Source organism: Pelodiscus sinensis, chromosome 1, assembly GCF_052426305.1.
Source record: "Pelodiscus sinensis isolate ZL-2025 chromosome 1, ASM5242630v1, whole genome shotgun sequence".
Classification (NCBI taxonomy): domain Eukaryota; kingdom Metazoa; phylum Chordata; order Testudines; family Trionychidae; genus Pelodiscus; species Pelodiscus sinensis.
The window spans coordinates 111,565,962-111,593,902 of NC_143052.1; the positions used below are offsets into that span (position 1 = coordinate 111,565,962).

At 42.6% G+C, this 27,941-nt stretch overlaps 1 protein-coding gene across 11 annotated transcripts in view; it reads left to right on the plus strand.

Annotated features, from left to right (window-relative positions):
• CACNA1C (calcium voltage-gated channel subunit alpha1 C) overlaps positions 1-27,941 on the plus strand; it is a 630,647-nt gene that overhangs the window by 448,972 nt on the left and 153,734 nt on the right. For 8 of the 11 annotated variants that reach the window (XM_089769299.1, XM_075896596.2, XM_075896633.2 and 5 more), the window contains 2 exons: positions 21,266-21,340; positions 23,862-23,952. In XM_089769299.1, the coding sequence (XP_089625425.1) occupies positions 21,266-21,340; positions 23,862-23,952 (166 nt within the window). The remainder of the gene's footprint in view (positions 1-21,265; positions 21,341-23,861; positions 23,953-27,941) is intronic. The other 3 variants (XM_075896571.2, XM_075896606.2, XM_075896661.2) reach the window with 1 other exon arrangement.

Below are 27,941 nucleotides of genomic sequence, written 5' to 3' on the forward strand. Positions count from 1 at the left end.
GGAATTTCGGAATAGTGAGTTATTTTGAAACTTGACACTGTGTGGACAGCGCCAAATTATGAAATACGCTCTTTTGAAATACACTCAAAATAAGCTACGCAATTTGCGTAATACAAATTGTGTAGCTTATTTCAAGGTAAGGGTGGAGTGTAGATGTACCTAAGGGTGCAACCCCACCAATTTCATTGGAGTTCACACATGTGGCCTACAACAGACTTTGCTTCATTTACTGACAGCAAAAGCATTTTGTGATTAGAAGTTGCTAGTTTTCCCACTTAAAATCATATCCACTTTAATGTAAATTATAACAAGGACTCATAGCTTATCTAATGGGGCAAAAATACCAAGGTCTAATCAAATTCCAGGGCTTTGTTTAAACTGATGCCTGGAGAAAGTCAGATCCTCGTAGTTTAGCAAGAAAAGCAGTGGAAATCAATGTATCGTCCCTCCAAACTATGTAGGAATGGCTTGGAGAGTACATTAAATGGTGACAACTACAAGGGGTTTTGGCTGCACATCAAGATTTTTGCCTGATTCACAACAGGAATGTAAGGAAGACCAAATAAAGGCAAAGAGAGAGCCCAGAAGAAAGGGCAGATTGTGAACAGGAAAAAATTGCTCAAATTCTGAAATTAAAATCTTACACAGTTTAAAAGGAAACAGTCTTAGGCGTCACAGAGATGACTGTAGCATCTGATTGACCAGTTGTCATCTTTACTCAAGGATGAACTTATTAATTCTCTAGTGAACTAGCAATAGATAGGCTATTCCACTGACATCAGACTTTCTTGTTTTCCCTTACTGTCCCTGGGTATGTCTACACTACCCCGCTAGTTCGAACTAGCGGGGTAATGTATGCATACCGCACTTACTAATGAAGCCCGGGATTTGAATTTCCCGGGCTTCATTAGCATAAGCGGGGAGCCGCCATTTTTAAATCCCCGCTGCTTCGAACCCCGTGTAGCGCGGCTACACGGGGCTCGAACTAGGTAGTTCGGACTAGGGTCCTATTCCGAACTACCGTTACTCCTCGTGAAACGTGAAACGAGGAGTACCGGTAGTTCGGAATAGGCACCCTAGTCCGAACTACCTAGTTCGAGCCCCGTGTAGCCGCGCTGCACGGGGTTCGAAGCAGCGGGGATTTAAAAATGGCGGCTCCCCGCTTATGCTAATGAAGCCCGGGAAATTCAAATCCCGGGCTTCATTAGCAAGTGCGGTATGCATACATTACCCTCCTAGTTCGAACTAGGAGGGTAGTGTAGACATACCCCCAGTGTTTCTTGTGGATGGTGGTATGTTGTGATCAGGTGATTTCAGCACAAGCAATAGAGTGTTTTTTCTTTGGTGGAGCGCAAGGAACTTTATCAAAAGCTGACCATTTTAAGCAGGACTATCTACTGAGAAAAGCAGACTAGGGAATGAGTTTTCAGCTGACAAGGTAAAACTTTAAGAAGGAATGGGAGCTGCTAAATGCTGAGTTGTAACTCTTAAAAAATCTGCTGTTGCATTTGAGTGCACAACAGGGCTCTGTGTACTTGTAAAAATCTGGCCAAAAGTGAGGGGAATACAGGGAACAGGCTATGAAGAGAGAAATATTTTAGGGCACCAAAAATAGCAACATCAGGAATAATAACCTGACCAGTTATCTTGGGATAACTTGCAAGGTCTATGAAATCAGTTGACTTCTTTGAACAATATACTGACAGAGGCCACCACTTTTCCCTCAATGTGCATTGAATTACTCCTCTTCGATCATATTGTGCCTGGATTTACACCATGTGTAAGCCCCAATGACTCCAGTAGGAATTGCAGACTTTGTCTGACTTTAATGAAAATCCTGTGCCCTCCTTTGAAAACAAAATTTTGAGGCTGAATGCTGTGTAGTATGTTTAGTGTGCTTCGATGAGGATTCTAGGCAGAAGAGTAGGACAACTGAATTGTTTATTTCACGTATCAGATAACTCTATGACTTCTGAATCATATATGCTCACTGTACTGACAGAGAAATTGCCAGCCCAGTAAAGCCAACATGGTGCCGTAATATCACATGTGAAGCAGAAAGAAAACAGGTAGATTTCCACAATCAGGTTGTGCAGCTGAACTTGTAGAGCTGGCCTTGGAAAAGTGTAGTTTGACCAGTTTATAAATCAAAACGAGATGTGAAAATAACAGATCAAGGCTTCATAATGGAAAAATTAGATGGTAGTTTTAGAGAGGAACTTTTTCAGACTTCAGGCTCAATTCCAATTGTTCTTTTAGACTAACATCATCTGATTAAACTTAAAAAACAACAAATGGTCTGGTAGCACTTTATAGACTAACAAAACATGTAGATGGTATGTACTGGTAGCCCACTTCTTCAGATGACTGGAGTTTTAACTTCTGATTTTATTGCCAAAGGGTGCATGTAGACTGGCAAGACTGTCTACGCTGGCTGCTTGAATTTGCGCAACAGCACTGACTTTGTAATGTAGAAAATCAGTGCTTCTTGCGCAAATACTTTCACGCTCCCGCTTGGGAAAAAGCCCTCTTGCGCAAGAATACTTGTGCAAGAGGACCAGTCTAGACAGGGAAGAACTGTTTTGTGCAAAAAAGCCCCGATGGCTAAAATGGCGATCGGGGCTTTCTTGCGCAAAATCACGTCTAGACTATCCACGGATGCTTTTGCACAAAAGCACTTTTTGCGCAAAAGCATCCGTGCCAATCTAGACGCTCTTTTGCGGAAATACTTTTAACGGAAAAACTTTTTCGTTAAAAGTATTTCCGCAAAATCATGCCAGTCTAGACACAGCCAAAAAGTATAAAGTGGGTCAAAATCTCCTATTATTTTTACCAGAATAAATTTTGAATAATTGCAGTGACGTTAATTCAGTTAATCATGATTTACTTCAGTACATCTCTAGCAAAAAGTGTCTCATTATACTTCAAATGAACACTGTTGGACAAAGTCAGCAGAACAGTGGATGGATACTATAGGGCAGTTTGCTATTTTGGAAGATGTCAGAACACAGCATATGAAAGTAGAAATCTGTATAAAAGTTTTAAGAGCCACATCACAGGTTGAAAATGAAGCTTTTGTCAACTCATTTCCTTAGCTAACCAAATAGCAACTCAAGAATAGTGTCCTACAATCTGATTACATTTTGCCTCTGTTGCATAAATACCAGGAAATAAAAGCCCATGTCATGGAATGATTTATTATCTGTCAAAAACTGCTCTAAAGAAGAAGCGTGTATAGCAGCATCTATCTTTATCATTGTCCACTGATGTGGAAAATAATCATCTGGTAACTAAGAAAAGATGAGCTACAAACTCAGACCGTTGTAGGCATTCTGAAAGGGAGTGTAATGATGCTCCCTAGGAACAGGCAACCTATCAGAAGTTATTCTCCTCAGATATGAGTGACAGAGCTATGGAGAGACTGTGCAAATGTCCACTATTTATATTGATCCTCTCTAGGGAAGAAAGAACACCACATCGAGCACCAGCTCATTGCTGGCTGATACATCAGTTTAGGTTCCAAATTTCTCTTGGATTTGTGTTGCTGCAGTCTGTGTTTAGCATGTAGTTTGGAAAAAGCTTTTGGAACATTGGTTCCCATATTGAGCTTCATCACTTCTGTGATCCTTAGGCAAAACTCATTGAAGTCACTAAGAATTTTGCCTGGATAAATCCCGAGGATCTAATCTGTCAACATTTGATGTCAAAAGTTGTTGGCAAATTCCCAATGTGTGAGAACATTAAAAAATTGCCCAATTTGAGGTGCAGCAGAAGAAAATTGTGTGGGCAAGTTTAACTTTGAGTGCTAACTTACAACCTTGATGTTCTGTGAATATAATTGGTTGCATGGAATAGCGTACAAGTTTTTCCTTTTTTAGGTTACTGTTGTATTTAATAATTTCCATCTGATAACACTTGGTCAAATTCATCCCACTTGGAACTGTGTTTTAGTTGGTCTAGCTATGCCAGGTATGAATATGGCTAACAATGTTTATTTGTATTTTATCTATGCGATTAAAGTGGTTGAATTTAGGGAAATCTGAGTCCAACTCATAGAATGATCTATTATAGCCTGAGCTGATGGGCTTGGATGCATTGCAAAGGACAGAGAAGTGTTAGCTTCATAACCTTCTATAGCAGGTATGGGCAACAGCAAATACTGGGTGGACTGCATGAGTGGCCCTCCTTCACTTCAGTGGGCTGCAGCAACCCATAGCCCACCTGTGGCCCCGCAGCCCCCTTTTGTACCCTCTTCCCATGCACCTCTCGAATATGGGGCCCTGGAGCCCCACACTTACCTGCTCCTTTCCCTCCCTCCCACCACTTTTGGAGCATGCAAATTTCCTGCTTCTCTCCCTCTCTCCCAGACCTGGAACACTGCGAACAGCTGATTCACAGCATTCCAGCTCTGGGAGGGAGGGGGAGGAGCTGGACAGTGCACAAATCAGGCAATTTGCAGCTCCTCTGGAAGTGCTGGGAGGTAGGGGGAGGTGTAGGAAATGTTGGGCTCTGGTGCCCCAATGTGCGAGAGGCACCTGGAAAAGGGGACACCCGGGGGGGGGGGGGTCTGTGGACCGCAGGTGGAACCCCAGTAAGCCTCATGTCCCACGAGCCACAGGTTACCCACCATTGCTGTATAGTGATCACTGATAATTAATCATATGTGGCAGCAACAGAGTGGCTAGGGAAAAATTCATCCTCATAGGTGAGGGAGAGTTATGGCAGCTAAGTGCAAAGAGGAGGCTCCAGTGTTTAATTTTGGACGTGTTTACACGGATGTAAATTAAGAGTGATGGTTCTGAAACACATGGAGTTGCACTCGTGTAAACCAGGGCACATGGCACAGGCCCATTGCTTCTAACTACTTCCTCATCCATTGGTTTCATGTCAATTTGAGGTACTCATTCCTTGGATTATTTCAGATTAGGATTATGACTTGTCGATAATAACCATTGTTTCCACTCGAATCACCTTTCCTTGGAGAATTGAGATTGTAACTTTCCAGACATTGACTAACATATCTTCCCGTCCCATCCGGGGGCAGGTAGAGAGTGTCGGAGGACACCACGGTTAAATCCGTGGGACGATCCCAGACCTTGCGAACCCCACAGTTCAAGGCCTAGGGCAAAGGCATTTCCCCCCCCCCCCCCCATGCCCAAGGCAGCATGGCCTAACAACCTGAATCTATGCAACAGCCCTTTCCCACAGAGCAATGTAGCCTAATAGCCGGTACCCCAAGAAGGCCGCCAACTGAAGAAGGGCTCTGTGTAGCTTGAAAGCTTGTCTCTCTCACCAAAGAAATTGGTCCCATAAAAAATGCTACCTCACCCATTTTAGCTGTCTAATATTCTGGGACTAACATGGCTACAACAATACTGCAAATAGACATTAGCACTTGCACTTTTAAAAGTAAGACTTTCTCTCCATTTTTAACTTTCTCTCTGTCTTTGAGTGAAAATAACAGAAAGCGAACATTGAGTAAAATACTGACGTCGCAGGTGAAATAGTGGTAAAATGTGTATCAACTTCAACAGGACCAGCATTTCACCCTGTGACTATTATGCCACTGGAAAAAAAAAGCCTAAACGTGAGAGCAGATTTTCCACAACCCCCTCCACACACACTCACTTTTTCCCTTGCTTTTCCTTTTTCCATTTTTATACTGGAAGAAAAAGTGGCAGGTAGAAGTTAAGAGGAGAGTTGATTCCTTGCCCCCCTCTCCCAGTATTTTTACTTTCCTCCCCTTTTATTTTTACTTTTCCTCCCACTGAAAAAAGGGGAAGCATTTGAAAAATAAAAGGTTTTGGCCATGGTGATGTAATTTACAACCAGGAGCACGAGAAAAATTTGTATACTAGGGATGCTGAGAGCTATTGAATCAAACTGTAAACCCTGTATATGATGGGAATCACTTCAAGCCAGAGGATGCCACAGCACCCCTAGCTCCAGCACTTACTCCTACAACTTTTACCAGCCTCTCACTTCCCTGACTTGCAACCTGGATTGCAAACAACATTAAGCTGAAATCTGCTAGAGCAGTGGTGTGTGACCAGCTACAGCATATAAAAGCTGACATTAATGTTTACAGGGTACAAGGTTTTCTGCTATGAAGGTTATTTCCCTGACAAAGAATGACTGATGAGAAGGCCACTCTATCTGGCCTATTGGAAAGGAAACTTACAATGGGGTGGGAATCCTGCTTAATATCAGTAACATCACTAAAAACATTACTGAAGGTGAGCCCTGACAAGGGGCTGGTAATAAATGTGGTCCTGGAAGGACCCTTTGACAGATGAATAAATCTCTACTTACTCTACCAGAAAGGAAAGCATTGGTTGAAGCTATCCACACATACCTGATGGCACCTTGAATCCTCACAGGAAGGGGGATGAAATTTGTGTGGGAAACAATCTGGGTACAACTGGGTGGCTGCCCATGAGCCCTACCCAAGAGGAATCAGGTGATTCCAATATAAAAAGGCAGTGAGAAGATATAGGGAGGCATATGGTTGAGAGAGGAGCTGAAACTGCCAGAGGCAGGAAGCCTTGGTAGTAAGCTGGAAAAACGTAGGGAAACTGCAGCTATCCCTATAGACACTTTGGAGTAGTAAGAAGGCTCCTGCAGGATCCTGAGTCAGTAGGGGGAAGGCACTAGCTGAAAATGTGTGGAGGAAGGACAAATTCCAGGCAGGGCATGTTAGGAAGTGGACAGTCAAACCCTCAGGGAGAAGGGGCTGTGTCTTGCTAAAACCGAGATAAAGATAGAAAGTTTGTGTTCTATTTTCAAAGACTTTGTGTTAGTCTCCTAAGTCCCATTCTAGTGCCTGAAAGACAAGAGTATTCTTGAAGGGTGTTGGGACCAAGACACAGGTGCTGTGGAAGTTGTTCTGATGTCTTTTTTGCAAATGTAAGAGTAGATTAAGTGTGAATGTGTTTTTAAACTTTGCTTTATTTACTCCTTTGCTTCCTCTACATTGTAAATATTTTCTTTTGGGTTTTGTATGCAACAAAAGAAAACAGGCAGGTCAAGGCTGACCTGCATTTGCAGAGCAGTGTGCAGGCTGAGGCCTGACTGCAATAGCCAGAGTTGCTCTATCAGAGGACAAAGATGCTTCAGCGGAGTACTGTTGGGGGAGGTTTCATAGCCTGGGCAAGCATTGTCCCTTACTCAAAGCCAATGTTACCAGTCCCTTGCTTTCAGAAACACCAACAATCATACACATTTAAAAAAAAATAAAAGCTGAGTTGAGACAGCTGACTGCCGAGCTGACATGTTTTGACTCTTGTAAGAGACCGATAAAATTAGTTGTAGCTAACAGGCAGTCTATGATGCTGCTTTTTCCTGAGGCAGAATTTAGATTGAAGGAATCTGGGTGACATTACATAGTTGAACTGGTACATGTCCTATTGAATCAGTTATCACTGGCACAACTGAAAGGAATTCAGTTCCAAACAGCACTGGCACAGCCAGTGTTCCCTCTATGGAGCACAGCTTCACAGGTGGTTAATCAGCTCCATGCATGGAGCCCTGAGCCTCTGACTGGGTGTGGCTGATTAATCACCTGTGAAGCTGTGCTGCCACATGGCTTAGCAGGAACCCTGGGCACAACTGAGAGGAATTCAGTTATGAGCAACATTGCTTCCTTCTCATTACTTAGGTGGGCCACAGGAAGTCTATAGTAAAAACTCAGATGTGGCTCAAGCAAGGAGAAACATGAAGAAAAAAATATTAGTGTGTGACTAGACTGTCTCACAAAAGGCCACTTCCCTTGCTCAGGGAGGGGAAAACTCTCATCCACTCCAGCTATCTTTATCCAACTATCTGATAATAAGCTAAAAAAACCTAGATCCCCTCCTGGTGTGTCTGTTCATGAGAGAAAAGACATATCCCCACATGGCAAATGTCCTAGGGCCTTCAAGCTTTGGGGTGGAAAAAAGAACAATTTTCCCCCCAGAGGTAATTGAACCCATAACAGCTGCCACACAACACCTGTCCAATCCTTGTTCCTACAGCAGTTCTTCAGTAGCCAGATTATGGAGGAGAGTCAATATTTAGTGAATTAGCCTTTCACCTCTTGAGACTTGCATTCAGTCTCTGCTTGAGGGCACTTGCGGCTATTTTAGTGTTGCAATGCCACATAATGCTTAAGGCTATGTCTACACTACAGAGTTTTTGCAGAAAAACTGCCATCCACACCTCAAGCACATTTTTGTTTTATGAGGAAGAAGCCTTTTTGTGAAAGAGTTCTTTCACAAAAAGGCATGTGTGGATCGGGAAGAAGGGGGTTTTGCGCAGAAAGAGGAAAAAACACAGGTGCCCTGGTGGCCTTTCTATGCATACCAATCAGTGCTTACTTTTGAGAGAGCGTCCATGCAGTCTGGATGCTCTCTTTCGCAAAAGCGCATCGCTTTTTCAATGCACTTTTGCAGAGTGGAGGTGCTCTTGCACAAGAAGTTTTTGCGGAAGATCTCTTCCGACAAAAGCTACTTGAGCAAAAAGCCTGCAGTCTAGATGTAGCTTAAGAGAAGAATCGAATGAGAGGTGGCTTTCTAGGATTTGACTGAGATGCACCAGCCAAGTTTTATGGAAGCCTCAGCACTAGACTAACACGGGGCACTGCAAATCAGTTTTGAGATGTTTGCAGTTGTTTTTAAGTCTCTCCAAATGGAGTAAAAATGGAAGTCAAGGTCAGAATTAAAATTTATTAGCAGAGCTGCATGTGGATGCCACAGGGTACTCCAGGTCAGAATGAAAGTGCATTAAAAGGCTTTGGAAGACCCTGGAATGGAAGAGCATGGGATATACAAGGTCAGGAATGAGTTTCCACACAGCTGGGTTAGGGAAGCTTACATAACACCTACCCACACTACACTCAGCTCAAGCGGGTGTTATCTGTCCCTCACTTTGGGGGATGCTGAAAGGGTTCACAAACTAAAAACTGCTATTTCAAGCTCACTAGAAAATGCTTGTTTCTTTGGCTTGGAGTAATTGACCTATTCTTGATGTCTTATTGCGGAGGTACAAGAGCTTTAATTATATGCTTAACAAGCTAACTTTAAGAGAAAAGCCCTTTGACTTGAAATCCTTGTTTACGTTCCTGGTTCCAAGCTGTAGCACAGCCTGCCCAGCTAGCATGTCTCATTCTTCTGACTCATAAGATATTATAATAGTGTCTAGTGTCAGACTAGTCATTATGTTAGCAAAAATGTCTGAAATAACACCTCATGCACAGCAGTGTTGAAAATGACAAACATTATTTCCTAGATATAGTAGAAATGCAATATAATGGCCAGTATCTGAAAACAAGGAAAGATGTTTATTCTCATTTCAAGCTGGGAGGAGTGATTGCCAGCTAAGATCAGGGAATTGAATAAAATCTGTTAAACATGATACATTAATGCAACGGCAAAGGCCTGCACCAGCTCAGCAGTGACCTACAACTAATGAGTATATAGATCAGTAAATTTGGTTGATTGCCATTGGGAAAGCACCACCAAAAGGCTTAGCCAAAGATTCCATTTGAATACTGACACTAAGGCCATGTCTTCACTAAACCGAAGATCACCACTGCCACAATCGATCTTCTGGAGTTCGATTTTGTGAGTCTACTTAAGACTAAGTAAATTGAACTCAGAGGGTGCCCCTGCCAGAAGCCAGTTCTCCTGCTTCTGCGAGGGGTAAGGGAAGCCAATGGGAGCATTTGGAGGACAGTGGGGAAACCTGAAACAAGGTATGTCCACTCCAGCTACATAATTATGCTGGAGTCAACATACATAATTATGTAGCTGAAGTTGCAGATCTTGATTTGACATCCCTTATGAGTGTAGACCTGGCCTAAAAAGTCCCTACTCCCAGAGAGAGAGTCTGCATCAGAACATGGCAATTTCTGCAAGTAAAACAGGCCCACTGTTCACTCTGTGGTGTTATGTCACTTTGTTGTGTTGAACACTAGGATACTCCTCAGATACTGCAGAGGAGTATACTTAGCCACAGTTGATCCCTTCCACTAGTTTCCTTCACAAGTGTCCCAACTTCTTCCCAGTTGCTTTCAACCCTCTGAACATGCCCCAGTCCAGCTTGTCCTTCCCAGCTGCCAATTCCCTTTCTCTTCTTGACACGTACCAGTACCTCGCCTGCTTCCCAAAGGCTATTGTTATATTAATTATCTGTATTAGTATAGTTCCTAGTAGGGTTCCCAAACCCCCAAATACCAAATACCCCCTGCCAAAAAAAGAACACCGGGAAAAAAATTCTGTTGAAGGGGGAAAAAAAGAGGGGGGGTACCAAAAAAAACAGGACTCCAAGGACTTATTACGCCAAAAAAATAGGAACAGGGGAGCGGCTGAGCACTAACAACCATGGCAAGCATTGCTTCCCCTAGGTCTTTTGGCCGGCAGCCATTTTGTGTTGGCAGCCTTGGGGAACCAGGTAAGCATGGGGGCTGAGCCTGGGGGTGTTGGGAGCTGGGGAAGGGTTCGGGGGGAGGCCAGGCGCTGAGTGTTTGTAGGGTTTCCAGGTGCCTGGCATTTTTGCCTCCTGGCCAGGGAAAGATTCAGAGAATACCGGACATCTCAGGTGTCCGGTATTCTCTGAATTTTTTTACCAGGTCAAAAATACCGGACTGTCCGGGTGAATACCAGACATCTGGCAACCCTAGTTCCTAGGAGCTCCAGTCATGGACCACGACCTTGTTGTGGGGCTTGTGTAAGCAAAAAACAAAAAGTCCCTGCCCTGAAAGCTTCTTCCTCTCTGCTGCACGCAGTCTGCTATCAGACCTGCCTTCTAACAGTTGTCTCCTGAGTGTTTTAAAAATCCCTTACCAAATCAGTTCCCCAGCTGCAGAAACTTTCATGGCTCCTCAGGGAAGACTGCCAGCTGGACCTGGAAGTTACTCCCAGCTACTGGAAGTTATACATTGCCTCTGCACATGATTTCAGACTCATTTTACCTCCCAGTAATTAGTTCATTCTCTCTCCTCCCAACATATATTCCCACCCTGTCTGTCTGCTAGCTACCAAAGCTTGCCCACTGACAGCAGGCATATATGCAACTCCCAACCTTCAGGCCACACACTCAGTTTCCAAGTATGGCCCACCTGGAAATGTTGGGGCGGGGGGGGGGGGGGGCAGAGGAAGTCACAAAATTGCTTGGACACAGTTCCTTTGAAAGCAGCAAAATCTAGGTGGCCTGCAGCACTCCCTGGAGATTTTCCAATGGCCTGAACACAGGAAACTGGAGCAGCCTCCTTACTTCTTGTCCCGCATAGTGCCATGCAACTTTGATCTGGAAAAACAAACACTGTCTGATGCAGAGACTACCTTCAGAGTTACTGATTTGCACATGCAGGGCAGTTTCTGGACTGATCCCTCATATTTGGTTTTGCCTCAGTTTAAAAGGACACCATCAACTTGAAATAACATTTGTGCCTGAAACTTATGTGCGTGTTACTGTGATAAGAAACTTCGTGGAATGTCAAGAATTGCTAGACTAGAGGGGAAACAATAATCTCTGTTTTTCTGTTTATGGTGTGTAATTGACAACCCTTCTTCTATGGCCAATTTTGCTGGTGTGTTCATGGTCAGTTGCAGTTCCTGGGTCACTAGCACAATATCAGCTGCTCAAGGGACAGCTCTGATGCAGCCATTCTCCAGGCCCTGTAAGGGCATGTTTGCCAACTACAAAGCTGCAGAGTTAGTGCTGTTTCCAAATTAATGGCCAGGGGGCAGAGGGGAGAGGTTTCTCCTTTACCCAGAATCCCTGCATGAAGCCTGAGAACAACAGGAGCCAGAATGGATGGGGAGTTCCCTTCTGCACTCTACAAACCATTGTGTGGAGCAGGCTTCAGTACATCGAGTGGTGTTGCTCTTGGGCTCACCTGCTATCGCTTGCTGAAAAGACACTTAGAAGCGTCAGCAGGGATGTGGAAACATTCTTAGAACTATTTGGAAATGATATTTTAAATCAAGAAATACTGTTTAAATAGTGCAAGACCAACTCAAAATGTTTTAATTTAACTAGAACTCAGTATTAAACCAGATGGTGTTTCCCAAGAGAAGCAGACTCACTCAGGATGCTTAGGATGCAAAATACGTCCCAGCCTGTCTGGTAAGAGGTTGTACTTTTGCCCTTATTGTTCCCAGCCAGGAAAACAATACATGCCATTTACCAGAAAAGTGAAGAGGCCAGTATAGAATCTGTTTTGCGAAGGTTGGTTTGATGTCAGACCAAGAAATCCCCACCAGGAGAAAACATGTCTTCTGTTGCCTGTTCTTGTAACAAACTCTCCTGGCCTATGACCTGACCAGTCTGTTCCCGCATCCCTTCTTGAGTCCCAAGAGGCTAAGAGTGCTGCTTCCATAGCCCTTCCAACCACAGTTAGCCTGAGAGGTGATGAGAAACCTAGTGATCTGAATTTGGATGCCCATTTAGCAGTACAACCAGCTACCACTGAAGAAAGCTTGGTTTGCCTTTTCTAGCATAGGAATGAACCATTTTCTTGAACATATGCTTCAGAGTGAGGTTCCTGCCTACTGTGCTTATGAGAAATCCAGAATATTACAGCTGTGCCAGTTGTTTTTAAAAAACCTGAACATGTGCAGGGAAGTGTTAATGGACTCCTGGGAATAGATGTACATGTTGTTTCTTGGGAGTGGAAAACAGAAAGCATTTGAGACTTGAAAAGGTCACCTGACTTTGAAAGGGGCATAGACTTGATTTTGCCTATAATGGGTCTTCTGCATAATGCTTGTTCCATTCACCAGCTATTATGAACCCATATTTATGGAACACAATGTCTCTCTGTCAAGATGACTTTAAAAATAGAAAAGGGCAGATGTTTGGAGCAGCTGAGGGGTTTGAAATGTCAGACTGGGTCCCAGGGAGATGGTCTAATAGGCAAACAATTCAGCTACAGGTATGTGATAAACTAGATGGTTATATGGAAAATGTGTCAATCGCATACTTGTGCAATTTGTTACATGCAATTTGTCACATACTTGTGCAATTTGTTCTTGAATTATCCAATTATTATTTTTATCTCCCTGTATGTGGTGTATATACATTTATCACATGACTCTGTCACCTCAACGTATGTGCAGTGAATGTGTTAATGAAAGTGTACATATATAATCAGTTTATTGCTGTCTCCACTCAGAAAAAACACATAATATTTCCTAGATCAGCTCCAGTCCACTGTCCTCTGCTTTCATTTATCAGTCTTCCGTCGTGCATCCCAATGCACTAGTTAGCTTTGTCCTTTCATCATAAGAAGTTCTGCTGTTATATGCTGGCTTCTCCATCTCTTAATCTTTTTTGCTTACTTTGGGCCTGATTCTCATTTCTGTTAAGGCCCCTTTACACCACTCTATTTACACTCCCATGGTGTAAAGTTGCCTTAAAATGAGTGAAAATGGCAAGCACTTTAAGGCCCGTTAATATTACCACAGTAGTTTAAAGAGACCTTGTCATAAATGGAAACCAGGTCGTCTCTTTCTAATTGATGTCCTTGGCCATATTTTTACCTAACCCGAGTTGGCTTTTTGGAAACGAGCTCTCAGTACTAATTGGACAAGCTTTAGCCTTGTGGTGCTCAATTAGTAGTTTCCAAGGATTTTACAGTCCTTCAGGGACTTTTTGTGATTGACTAATTGATGAAACATCATTCCTCTTCTTATACTTCTCCTGCTTCTCACTAAGCTTCTTGGCTGAGCAGTTCAGGTGTCCCTTTTCCTCTCCTCCAGAGACCATCCAGGTAGGTTCCTCATCTAAGAAACAGAACCACTTTTTTTCCACTGTTTCCTGGTTATCTTTCATTGTGAACACTCACTCATTCAAAATCAGTTTCTCTTTTGGAAAGAAGAACAAGTGGTCTCTGAAGCAATCAAAAGTCTCCTGAGAAATGATAAAGGAATTCTCAAAAGGGGTGGAGAGAGGAACAGACTTGAAGAATGCATTTAATTCAGATCCTGTTATGAAAAGAAGTGTCTCTGGGGAACGTGCTTTGTAAGTAAAGGAAATAATTATCAGCACTGGTGTTTTGTTTTATTTTCCTTCCCTTACTATGGAGCTTAAATTCCATCTCAGCACTGCATTTGTTGATGGAGTTAAAGTTGGAGATTATCTACAGGAGTATATTCTACTTAACCTCCATTCTAAAATGTACTCTTTTATCCCATTGCAAGCCCCTGAATCATTGTTCACAAGGCCGTATGTTTGCCGTTTGGTCACATAGTCATAAGACATTTGATCAAATATCTTTATAATCCAGGAAACATCTAACCACCAAGATCCCACTGACAATATCTGGTCTGCTCCTGGGGAGGCTCCACTAATACTCTTACCCCTTTTCACCGAAGTGGTTTGTCAAAGTTTGGGCCCCTGTGGGTTATCCCAGGAGGAGACATTGATGATGGAGTCTGACATTTTTATTTACTAAGCCCTATTTCTCCAAACATAGGAGAAACCTTAAAGTAGCACCATTTTCTTGGTCATAGAAACTGTCTGTTTCTGCCAGCTTGTTCAGGCTTTCTTTCTGGTTCTCAGTATAGTCTTTCAGCTTGAAGCGTGTCCCTCTCTCATACCCACATATGTGCCCTTACCCAAAGACAATACCCTGTGGAGTCCTTTTCCCAGATAGTCCAAATTACTGTGTGAACTCAGATGCTCCCTTTTCCTGAGGTAGCTGTTTCTCCCAGCTATTTTAAATGAGAAGTGCAGATCACGTGTGCAGCATTGTATCTGTGTTAGTCCCAAGACATGGGTGAGGTAATATCTTTTATTAGACCAATTTTTGTTGGTCAGAGACACAAGCTTTCAAGCTACACAGAGCTCTTCTTCAGGTTTGGGAAAGGTGCTAAGTGTGTCACAGCTTAACACAAGGTGGAACAGACTGTTTAGCATCATTAGTTAGCACATAATATAATTCAATGTCAAGTGACCCTAACACTCCTGAGGTGATAGGCCGAAAAAGAGGGTTAGTGGGTTACAGATTGTTGTAATAAGCCATACATCCAGTGTTTTTAAGACCACAATTATTAGTGTCTAGCAAAGTTATAAATAAGTTCCCAGGCTCATCTTTTGAAAGCGTTGTGTAGGTTTCCTTTGAAGATGAAGACTGATAGGTCAGACATAGAGTGAAAAGTGTTCAGCCACAGGTGCTAGGATGTTTTAATTATTTCCTGTGTGAATTTATTCAAGAGTATAGGGTCTCATTTCAACCCTATTGTTGTTACAGAGACAGTTAGGCTATGTCTGGACTACACTTCTTTGTCGACAGAGAGATGTAGATTAGGCACGTTGAAATTGCTAATGAAGCGGAGATTTAAATATCCCGTGCTTCATTAGCATAAACATGGCCACTGCTTTTTTTCGAAATGGAGCTTTTTCCAAAAAAAAGGCAGTCTAGATGTAGATCTTTCAAAAATACAACCCCTTTTTCGAAAGATCCTGTAAACCTCATTTTATGAGGGATAAGGGATCTTTTGAAAAAGGGCTGTGTTTTCGAAAAATCCGCATCTAGACTGCTGGGGGTTTTTTCAAAAAAGCTCCATTTAAAAAAAAAAAAACGGCAGCCATGTTTATGCTAATGAAGCAGGGGATATTTAAATCCCCGCTTCATTAGCCTAATATGCATCTCTCTGTCAACAGAGAGGTGTAGTCTAGACACAGCCTTAGTGTTCTGGCTGAAGTACACCACATGTTCTGATAGGCATGTGTAGGATCCATGGATCTTGAAAGGTGTTGATGGGGGAAGGTATTGATCCACCACAATACAGCATCACTGTGCAGGAGAGAAATCCCAAAGGAGTTTCACCTTTCATAGCTAGCTTTTTCCCAACAGCCATGTAAGATGCACAAGAGGGGCTCTCCTATACATAAGCATTTATCCCCATACAGCCCATAACTACCATGCTCCGTGCATATAAGAATATACTCATTGATTGTTCCCAGGACATTGTAAATCCTGAGAAATGCACGCAACAGAAGGAAAGCTGTAGTTCATTTACATTGGCAAAACGGAAGAGTATGGCATTTCCCAAATAGCGGTGATGAAAGGAGTAAGCCTTGTAGTGTTCATGTATTAAATTGAGGACTGTCCACACAAAAAAGATGACTTGTCTGATATTCTGATAGTTGCTCACAAACCCATTCATGAAAGGATGGGTAGGAGAGGTGCAGTAGAAAATGGGGATGACGTCATTCACTCAGTGGTAACTCAGTTTAAAGAGGCAGCTGGAAATTGAAGATGGTAGTTTGTTTTTCTTGTGCCTCATGGAAAAACAAATCTTAAATTCCAGTTGGATGATTCACAGAATTTCTTCGCTCATCAGAATTGTTTTGTGATCTTGCTGAGTCCTACCTGGAAAGCATTAGCATCGATAATAATGATGACGTGTTTCAGAAGGGTTGCTGTGTTAGTTTGTTTTGGCAAAAGCAATGAGGAATCCTATGGTACCTTAAAAATTAACAAATTTATTTGAGCATAAGCTTTTGTGGGCAGGAACTCACTTCATCAACGTGCATCTGATGAAGTGGACTCCAGCCCACAAAAGCTTATGCCCAAATAAATTTGTTCATAATAAGATGTTTTTCATCCATAGATGTAAAAGAGCTTGATAAAAGTGAGTAGAGAATTACTATACCCAGGTTAGACAAAGGAAATGAGAAACACAAAGAGTCTGTAGTAGAACAAACATGAGATCCAGCTCCATCTGGTTTCACATCCATAGCCTTGTCTGATGGGCCACACGGCTTCCACTCAAGTTGCCTTTGAGACTCATCACTTTTAGCAATGACAGAGGAAGGGGAAACATGGTGAAAAACAAATGTTGGAATGGGAAATAAGTCAAAATATCCCACCGTCATGCTGGTGGACAGCATATTACCAGCAATCATATTGTAATTTAACAAGACTCTTCTCCTAGCGGGATCCCTATCATCATCTCAATGAAAGATGAGATTCTGCTTCTTCCTAAAGTACATTCCCTACTCTCATGGCTTAAAGGCCACAAGCAAGGCTCATTTTGATGGCAAAAGGCTGTTTGAGAAGAGTTCCTTCTGTTGTGCATCACCATAATTCAGTAGCATATACACAACACTAACGATTAATTAATACATAGTGAGTCTTTTTGTAGCACTTTTTGGCTAAGAATTTCAGAATACTTAAGAATGTTAAGCAAGCTTTGTAATGGGCTTCTCAGCTAAGTGTTATTTTGCAGATGGCTAAACTTGAGTTTAGTGGTGTTACTTGTGCATACACACCAGGGCTGACTTTAACCCACAGGGATGCTAAATGGCTTGGCCAAAGTAACTTAATGAATGATTAGCAGAGTAGGATATAGATCCCAGAAAGCTGTATCTCTGGTACCCAGCTCAAACCACTAGACACATGACTAGTGTGACTTAAAGAGTCACTTGATTTGCCATTCTTTTTTTGAAAGCCATGAGTGATCCTGACTTAATTTGTGGACATGTGACTAATCAGGGGCTTCATCAACAAAATGCACTGTGAGTATGATGAACAAGGGTGAATCTGTAAGTGCTATACACTGGAATTCCATCATGATTGGCCAGACACAGCTCTCTTGCCTGCATGAGAATAAGTATGGTGTCTGTCACTGGAACACTCTGCTTTTTCAGATGATGCCGGGTACTGCCTTGGTTGGAAGCAGGTTGTGAGAGCAGTTTGTGCTCTCTGTCCTAAAGGCCCCTTAAGCATTCTGATTGTTGGTAAGGCATTACAGTGCAGGGGAATGGAAGCAAGTTACCAGTTACCCTCTTTATCAAATTGCTGTTGCAGGTAGTGTGCTGCTCTGTGGGGAAAGTTTGGTCTCATTCACACTTGGTTGCTTGACCTTCTGTTGAAATGACAGTTGGGCAGTGTCAGAGTAGAGAGATTATTCATTGTTTTAGCCCTGTAATAGTGTGAGTGCTAGGACGCTCAGATGCCTGCAGTGTGTTGTTAATGGACGCTTCAACTGTCTCCCGTGAGGCAGTTAGCGGAGGGTTCGGGGCGCTCGTATGGGACTGTGTACTCTACACTCCGCAGAGCCCAGTTCCATGGGGACTAGGGATGCCAACCATCAGTAAATTTACAAATGGCCTGAAAAAAAAAGAACTAAAATTGGACCTGTCCATAAGTAAATAAAACCCACCGAGCTTCTTCTCCCTTGGCCCCGGGGTGAGCTCTGGCTTCAGGGCAGCTCCAGGAACTGCACAATTCCTAGGGCAGTGGTGGAGGGGGGACTTCCCTTCCAAGCTACTGCTGGCTCTGCCTCCAGCGACCAGCTCTGAACTCTTTGGCATTACTAACCTCCCCCTATGCCTCTGCCTAATCATGCTCCTGCTGCAGCCCCTCACTCAGCCCTTTCAGCCTCTGCCCCTCTGAGGTGTAAAGTAGGTGAAACCTGAGGAAAAGTCTATTTTCCTCTCCACCTTTTGAATCTTGCCTTGTGCCCAAAGGGGTCTCTTTTTTTCTCTCAGGACTTAGAGAATGCTGAAGCTATGTGGCTAGCAAGTAGGTTAAACTGGCACAATAACATTGCTGTTGTGATATATAAATAAAAACGCTGAATATTGTTCACCTTATTATGTAAGAATGTGTCCGTAAAAAATCTTTGGTTGTCAGTAATTTTTTCTATATTGTCCATAAAAATAATTTTCAACCATGAGCAATCCTGATGGGGACTCCTTGCATGGATGCATGCAGTAGCTTTTCAGAGGTAGGTGAGGAGCCAATGCTGTGGGATCTACCCATTACTGAGCCCCACAAGGGAGAGGCACATAGGGCACAAGAACTACAGAGGATAATGCACTCCTCCTTTTGATTAATAGAACCATGGATTATAAAGCTGGCAAGAACTATTGTGGTCATCAGATCTGACTTCCTGTATAATACAGGCCATAGGACTTCCTAGATTTGATTTGTGTTTGAACTAGACCATGTCTTTTAGACAGGGCTGGCCCATAACATTTTAGCACCTGAGACGGGGAGCTCAAATGACGCCCCCATGCCCCGTCGCTTGGGCTATAACTTTGAAAGGTCTCAATTCTGCCTTCTTGCTGTTCTACTCCTCTCATGGTACTGTGCATCTAGAGCAGAGAGAATACATATGCACCAGTAGCAGACACAATTTTCTACACTCTGTGTCCTAGTGGCACCGCCCCACAGTCTGGTACCTGAGGCTGCCGCCTCAGTTTGCCTCATGGTAAGGCCAGCCCTGCTTTTAGAAAAACATTCCATCTTGATTTTTAAAATGTCCGGTGATGGATGCTCCACAGGTGTATTGCCTTCAGTGTTAAAAATGTGCCCTTCATTTCAAGTGTAAAGGCTGGATACCATTAACAAGGTTTGTAACTCTGTGACTAGGGTTAGATAAGATCCCCCCAGCCCTCCCCTCCTCCGCCCAGCTGTCTGCATTGTGATTCCTTTCATACTGTTTCCCAGTATGTGTGTGTGTCCCTCTGCCCCCTTTGTTTTGCTGTTGAGGAGTAAGTCCCTCTGCTGCAGCAAGGCTGGTTCTCTGTTCATCTTCGATAACTAGTGCTTCTGAGTACTGGTTCAGTGCTGGACTACTGTGCATTTGAACCCGCTGTAGACTTGCTCTCTTCACTAATTTAGATACATGAACGATAACGCTCTTCTCCAGCACCTCCATTCTGAGGCTATTAAAATGCTTTACAAACATGATGTTTTGTACCACCCCCGGGGGGGACTTGAGTATGACTCGTCTCTTCATCCTACTGGGGGAGATGAGGCACAGAAGGTTCAAGTGATTTGCCTAGCGAGGCTGTAGCTGACCTAGGAATATAAGCCCAGTTCTGCTGCACATTAACCTTTGGGCTGTGGTTCTTCTTATAGGTGCTGCCATCAGTGGCATACATGCAGGGATTTATAGCATTTATTGCTGTGAATATCTTTCCCCCTAGGTTGTGTTTGCAACTAAAAATTGCATTAATGTAGCAATGCCTGAGTGCGTGACCATGCAGTATGCTGATCCTTGGTCATGTTTTCAGCCCTTGCTTGTCTCTCACCAACTGAAGTTGGTCCAATAAAAGATATTACCTTATCCACCTGGTCTACTCAAATTTAGGACAGGCAGACTCACCTGCAGAGAGCCAGGAGCAAGATTAGTGGAGGATCTGGCTCCTCATGGGTGATAAACAGTGGATCAGTGTTTTGTAAACCCATGCAAACCCACACACCACAAAGTCAGTGGGTGGCTGCTCAGTGTAACTCCAGGTGGAAAGCAGGAGAAATAGCGTGGGGAAAAGACTCATCAGTCTTATTCCAGTTTGGGCACAACGCTGTAGTTCAGCTCTGCTGGGCTTGCTTGGTAGATGTAATTAGTGTCTGGAAATCAGCACAAAACAGATAATTGCATTCATGGCAGTCTACCAAGAGCTTTCAAGTAGCAGCATTGCCAATGGAAATTTGAGCTGGTAGGAGGAAATTCAACAAGCGAGTATTCAAATATGGGTATCTAAATTCTGGCCCTGTTGCCCACAATGCAGCCATATAACCTAGGGACAAATTGTGGCTGCCTTACGTATGCACAGGCCTGCCAACATGGTAAGGAGGTCAAAGGGGGCAATTGCACAAGGGACCCAGCATTTCAAAGAAACCCAGAGCTCCAGGTTCCTGTCGCTGCTACTTCAGTAGTAGCAGCTGCTGGAACCATGAACCCCTTTGAACTGCTGCAGGTGCACCACTCTGCCACTCCATGTGGCTTTCAGGGCTGGGGGAGGCACAGCGCAGTCCAGCTGATGCTAAGGGCTGACTGCCCAAGAGCCAGGCCCTCCTCCCATCTTGCCCCTGGGCCCATGGTGGCTGTCAGCCCCGCTGCGTATGCAACAGGTCCCAATGACCTCAATGGGACTATTCCCAGGAGCAAGACAATCATAGTTTGGAGCACAGATAGCTAGATTAGCCGCTATTTGGGAGTTTTGCCATTGACATCAGTGGGACTAGGATTTTGCCCACAGCTTTAACTCCATGGCTTGATGTTTGCAGGATTCAGCTTGTCATTAAGAGCAGAAAGAAAGGGAAGACGATCTTTTGACCTTTGTGTGTTGTAATATTTCATAGTTCCATATGCCTTTATTTTCCATTTTGTATTTTTAATTCATGATGAAGTTTTCAGACAGAAGTGGATGTCATATGTGTAAGCTGAGTTCCTTGTTTTTTTCTTTTGCCTGTCACTGGCTGCATGCTCTCTATTGATGTCTTGTTCCTGGTACTTGACACTGACCATCTTGTCTGTGAAAGGAAGCACTCCTGCTGGCTTGCCTGATAAGAAGAAAGGGAAGTTTGCTTGGTTTAGTCACTCCACAGAAACCCATGGTAATGTTCCACTGCACTCTGTGTCCATAATGTGTATGTGTATGTGAATATATAGTATGTGCGTATATTTATGCATGTATGTGCCTCACTCCTTCTATTGCTTATGCAGTGTCCTGTATATGTGTTTGAGGTAGTGATGCCATTGCAAAGCAGTCTTTTTCTAATACTGTATCTTCAAAACTGTTTTCCATTTGAAATCAAGTTTAAATATGTCTGAAAGGTTCATATTGGAAGATTACGTGCCAGATAACTCTGTTTTGTTTTCCTGAGGGGGATGTCGGAGTGTATGATCAAATATTACCCTTTGGGGTCAGTTTCCTTTTCAGTTTGCTTGGCTGTTTCTTTTGCATCAAAATATTAGTTTAGCTGGTTTCTTACATTGTTTCGCCAACCAAATAAGACAACAGGAGTACATCTCTCTCTATATATATTAGTGTTGCCCCTTTTTGACCTAAGCAGCTAGTCAAACTTCAGGACCCTGGAAATGTTCCAGTTGGAAGTAAACATTGATAGAGTCTAGTATTTTCTTTGTTACAATCTTGTTTATTTACAAGAAATGTACAAAATCCTACTTCTCCAAACACAGGAGGAAACAAGTACAAAAGAAGCAGTTTCTTAGCTTACAGTCCCAAGCCTCCCAAGCCACAGACCCAGAATCACTCTCCTCTACTTTTTTTTCCAACATCACACTGTGTTCACAGGCTACTGCTAGGGCTTTCTTGCATTTAGCCTCTACTTCTCTATTCTTGTCTTTTTTCTGCCTGATGTCTCCTCTCCCACCTTAATCCAAATCAATACTCAGCCAAAAGCTCCTGTGTAGATTTCACACACTTTTTTTTTCTTAAGTGGGGGCTTAAGCTTGCAGTTATGTTAATTGAAGGTTGAGTTCCCATCTCTCAATCTCAGTGGGGTTTTAACCATAATAAGATTTCACCTGGTTCATAAGATAATGTAAAGGAGAGGGCACACTTGGAGCAATGCATTTGGTTGTGTTGGAAGGAGTGCCACCGTGTCAAATATTTCACTCAGTGCTCAAAAACACAGTCTAAAGAAATTTAACTTTCCTTAAGAGACAAAGTAGAAATGTTGGCAATTGTTAGGTTTGAAGAAGAGGGAACTCTCTACACTGAAGCATGAATACAGGATATGTTTAGAAGGGCCATCAGATCTTTCCCCAGCTGCTAAATGAGCACCTGGTCTCCTGGTCCATTGGACATCTGCCCAATCACAAATGCAGAACATGCCCTGAATGAACCATCAGGTTTATCTCCTGGTGTTAATTTAGCTCTTGCACTGATGGCCGATCAGATGTCTGTTTTATTGCTAATAATAGCTGTGTTCTTAGTAATATACAAGATGTTCTGACAGCCCCATTAGGTATCTTTCCAGCTGCTAATACACAGCTCACTCTACAGCCCCATCTGACATCTGTTCAGCTGCTAATGTGGGTCATGTTCTGATGGCGTATGAGATACCTGTCCAAACCTTATCATGCTATTCAGCTTGAAAAATCATTTCTTTCTCTTCAATTCATTTTGTGTATTTGGAAAGTAGGGAGGGGAGGAACGGCACATAGGGATGCAGGTGGTCTGTGCCACCTCACCTCAGGCAGAGACATATGCTAAGGAGGTGTTTTAATTCTCCAAACAAGTGACACAAGCAGGTGATTGAGTTGGAGTTGTGTCTTGTTCCATGAACTCTTGGAGGAATGAAAGGTTCAGGAGATTGCCACTGGCCTAGGAAGTGAGTCACCTTTTCAGATGCAGATCAGGTAGATGCAGACCTAATTTTTTAACAATATAATGCTTTTTCAGGAACATGTAATGAGATAATGAGCTCAGCTTGATTTTAATTGGTAAGTGCCCCCACAAAATCTCTACCACAGTCAGTATTGATTAGCCTCCCTGTTGGAAACTCTAGAAAACAGCTCAAAGATTGAATGGGCCATAGAAAATGTGCTACTCATTCCTAGAGATCCCATTCCTTCAGGTGTATAGTGGACAGTTGGGGAGAGGCTAGCATCACTACTGCTTGTGCTGTAGCTGCTTTTCAGATATGAATGGACTTCAGTCACAAGGGCTGCCAATCTGGTACTTTTCATCTGTGCCTAGTTCTCCAGAATATCTCCAATTCATTTTTTTAATGTAGAACATGCATAAATAAATACATTGTTTTTAAATGTTCCTCTGTTGATTTCTTTGCTGGTTTTGCCAAAATTTCCCTCCAGTTTCCTTTGATCCTATTTATAAACTTTCAGGGGACTAGTTCACTGAAAAAAGCAGAGCAGCCGCACTTGTCCAACTCTTTCCTGGTTAGGGAACTTGCGTATGTACCTAAGCTATCCCTGTCTAGCCTGACCTATGCAATAAGGCCAAAGACTTGCTTGGCAAACTTCATAATGCTCAGATGTAGCTGCTCAGAGTGTATTTGCTAAGCTGGCCCCTCTGCTGTCAGTTTCTAATAGATGTGTTGCCATCCAGTCCACCAACTCTTTGCTTTTTCTTCACTTTGACCTTTGCAGTGAGCATGCCTACAAGTGAGACTGAGTCCGTGAACACAGACAATGTGGCTGGAACAGATATTGAAGGAGAAAACTGCGGTGCTAGGCTGGCGTGAGTACATATATAAACACAGATGTTGTTTCTACTGCAGGCAAGTTTGATTTAAAGGGTTATGTTCAAGTGTTTAAAGTGCAAATTTATGGTTTTTTGAACAAGACAATGATGTGTGGGGAATTACAAAACCTAACAGGCCATATTCTGATCTTAGTCATAAAAGGTAAATCCAGAGTGACTCTTGATCTCAGTGGTGGGATTTTAGATTTACACAGGTATAAATGAGATCAGAATCCGGTACACTAGAAAGAGAACCCTTTCTATGGTCTTACCTACACATGAAAATTAATCCAGAATGAGATAAGGTGTGAGTTTGAAGTGCATCGACTATTCCTGATTTAACTTCATGTGAGGACATTCTTATTCCAGAATAAGAGTGCCTTAATTCAGATTAAAGCACTTCTTATTCTTGAATATGAGCATCTGCACATGAAGTTAATCAGGAATAGCCATTCTGGAATCATTCCCCATATAGACAAGCCTTATGATTTACTTTAAAAACAAGTTGATGAGAACAGGGGGATTGGCATTTGTCTTGCACATGAGAGCTACACAGTGAAACTGACTAGTCTGATTCAATGAATTGAGTGAAATGCAGAAAGCAAGCAAATATCATACACTATGTAAAATTATTTTGATATTTAGAATTGTTTCAGGTTTACTTAAGGTGTCATTAATAAAACAGGCAAAATAATGTAAATATATATCTGTGGTCCCAATCCTGCATACCTTAGTTACATGAATACACCTCTTGGCCTCAAGAGTTGTAGTATCGGGCCCTATGGTTTTATTTTGAAAAGTGATGGATCCAGATTCCAGAATTCTGGATAAGCTCTGAATTCAATGCACAAGCCTTTGGGCAGGACTAATGGAATTTGCACTATACATCAAGTTCTGATTACTATACGTTGTACAGTGCCTCTTATAATAAAAAAGTTAATGACGACATAGAAGAACCTCAGTCCATAATTCATGCTTTCCCTTTAATGGGTCATAACATCTAGTGGGCACATATGCAAAATATGTGGAAGAGTATTTCTGAAAGGTATTTCAAATAATATGTGCTGGACTATGGGAGACCCTTGTGTGGGGAAAGGTATCTTCTCTCTCCCTCTTATATGGCTCACACAAGAGCCGGTCACAATTGCAGGCAGACTGCTATGTCACTGTGCTCCCAGGAGCATATGGCACTCCAAAGGGAGGAGGTGGGGTTATAAGTGACACCACTACTTCAACAGCCCAGCAGAACAGACCCAGCACACCCATGGTGTGGCCTGCACAGTCCCACTGGAGAAATCAAGGAAGCAAAAATCTGCCTCGTTCCCTGTGACGTGTACTATAAAAGACCAATCTATGCCCTATAACACTGGTCCTCAGGTGGCACTATTTGTAATGATTTATCTGGTGTGCACCACGGTTTTTGTTAGCATGATTTGTTTTCATCACACAGCTCACAACCTTCATGAAAAATTGCTTATTCTTTTTCCTTGTGCTCTCCACCTTCCCCCATCTGTCTGCTGCATCTTCCTGTTGTCTCCTGCATTATCCTTAGATTGGAAGCTGCTCATAGCAGGGACTATCTCTTTTTCCCCCTTTTTATAGTGCTTGTCATGGTGAGGTCCCTAGGCACTACAGTAATACAAATAATAAAAATGGCAAATGTATGATAGTTTCTGTGTAGTGACGTATAATTTGATATTTGCAATGTGCATTTATATAATGCTTTTTGTCCCAAAGGATCCTAAAGCACTGCATGGTTTGTATATATAGGGATCATTTTTCCAGCGCTGAAGAGCAACCACCTTCAGGATGGAAAGAGGTGGCTGTCTGAAAGTGTAGAGAGACACTACACAGACATGAGGATATCTTATCCATGGTTGAAACTGCAGGGGGATTTTGTCAGCTGGAGTAGAATTACCTTAGCTGGAAAGTGGCCAGAATACTGAGGCTAACACTCAATTTTCCATGTAATCAGGTTCTTGGATATCTGGTTCTGTGTGGTAGAAGGCCAGTCTCGAGATGAGCAGTGTTACCTTTTTCTCCAGCTATCCCCCTATCCAAAGTGTAAGGGGAAGGACTGGAAATATCAGGGGAATTCCATGGGCTGGACATGGACAGGAAGATGAATGGTGAAGCAAAGCCCCCTTACACCTGATCCTTAACTGATGTGGCCTTTACACCGGTGGTGGAAATTCAGATAAGACTATTGCTGTTCTAAGTTCCACCAGGGTTGACCACTGAAGATCAGGGTGGGAGATGCAATCATCTCTCTGCAGTTGCAATTCTCCACAATATATGAGAACATCTCAAAAGCAGTGGGAAATTGACGGAAATACAGAGATCCATATTTTGCAAATGGTCTAAACTTTGTTGCTTTGGCTAATCTTTAGTTTATTGTAGTTGTGATGTCTCCCTCTCAGGCAGAAGTTTATCTGACGTTCAGATTGTTAGGATGTACCACATTCTGATGTTCCTATTAAGTCCTTGCTCAAGCCTCATGTAAGCCAAAATACCCCCACATGTAAAAATTATGTAAGAATTTCACAATTTGTCCTGTTAGTGCCAATGAGAGTTTTCCTTGAGGAAAGGCTGAGTAAGTACGTCACAATTTGGCCTGATAATAGGGAAGGAGTGATTAGCTTAAATTTTGACAAAATACAGGGGTGATTCTTGTATGAAGCATGCTGAATCTTTCAAACACAGGCCATATCTTCCATTCCTAACAGGCGGTGGGGCTTTTTTGGCTTAAATCAAGAAATGCCCATTCCCACCCTTTGATGATCTCTCCTGTACTTTTTTTAGCAGACCTTTGTGAGTTCATCTTTCCACTGGGATTTGCATATACAAATGAATAACTAGATGCATTTTGTAGAGCTTCATTTTGTCTTTTAGGCAAATAATAATTTCTACAAATCTGGTAACATCCCTCAGTAGCAACGAGCCCCATTTGTCTTGTTAGAAGTACATTATTTCCCAGAGGGGAGAGATCACGCTGGGCAAACTACAACTGGACATGACAGAAGCAACAGGAAGACTTCAAGATAAAGTTGATTTTTTAGTGACATCTGGCTGAAGAGTATTTAACTCTGGCAAGTCAACCTCACCATCAGAATATGATTATGACAAGAGGAAGACGTGCCCTAGGGAGAAGGAATGGAAAGCAATATTATTAAAGATGACTTACAATTCCTGGATGTTCTTTCTGTTTTTAAACAAAGTTGTAGAACCTTAAAAAATAGGTTTATGAAAGGCAGAAATATTCGTATGGGAAGCCAATTCCAAGCATCTTTTTTGGAAATGGAACTCTCCCCTGACAACCTTACCTGACTTTGGGAAGATATGTTCTCTGTGAAATCAGGAGAGCACCCCTCAAGCAGAACCAGTTTCCTGATTAATCATCCTCCAAAGAAACCTGTATCTTCTATAATATTTAATCCTAGAGCAAGTGCCTCCTTCAGCTGATCTATCTGGAATGATGTTACCCTTAGAACCAACAGAAGGAGTTCTGAGAAGAGTTAAATTTGGATTTCTTGATTTGGTTAATATGCTTTACATCTAATTTATCAAAACAAAGACAAAAAATCTGTACCAAATTTATCCCTAGGGTAATTCCATGAGCATCAATGGATTGGTTTGGCTCTTTAAGCTTAGGGAGAATGTCCTACATATCAATTTTTAAAGACAGTTCTGAATTTGACAGGACTATCAAAAGCCACCTACAAGCATACCAAAACTTTTGCAGTGCCAACATGACATCATTTGCACCATGATGTTGCCTCATACTGTGATAACATCTGCATTCGAATGGGAACACAAAGCTTTATCCCAAAGACAAATTTTGAAAGAAGCGACACTAATCTTATCTCTGTCCCATCACAACTGTGGCTAGCCTATTTTAACAACGAGCACTGAAATATGTTTCCCATGATCAAATAAACTGATATTAAACCGAGGCCTGGGAGCAATGGATTGTGAATTAAGGAGCA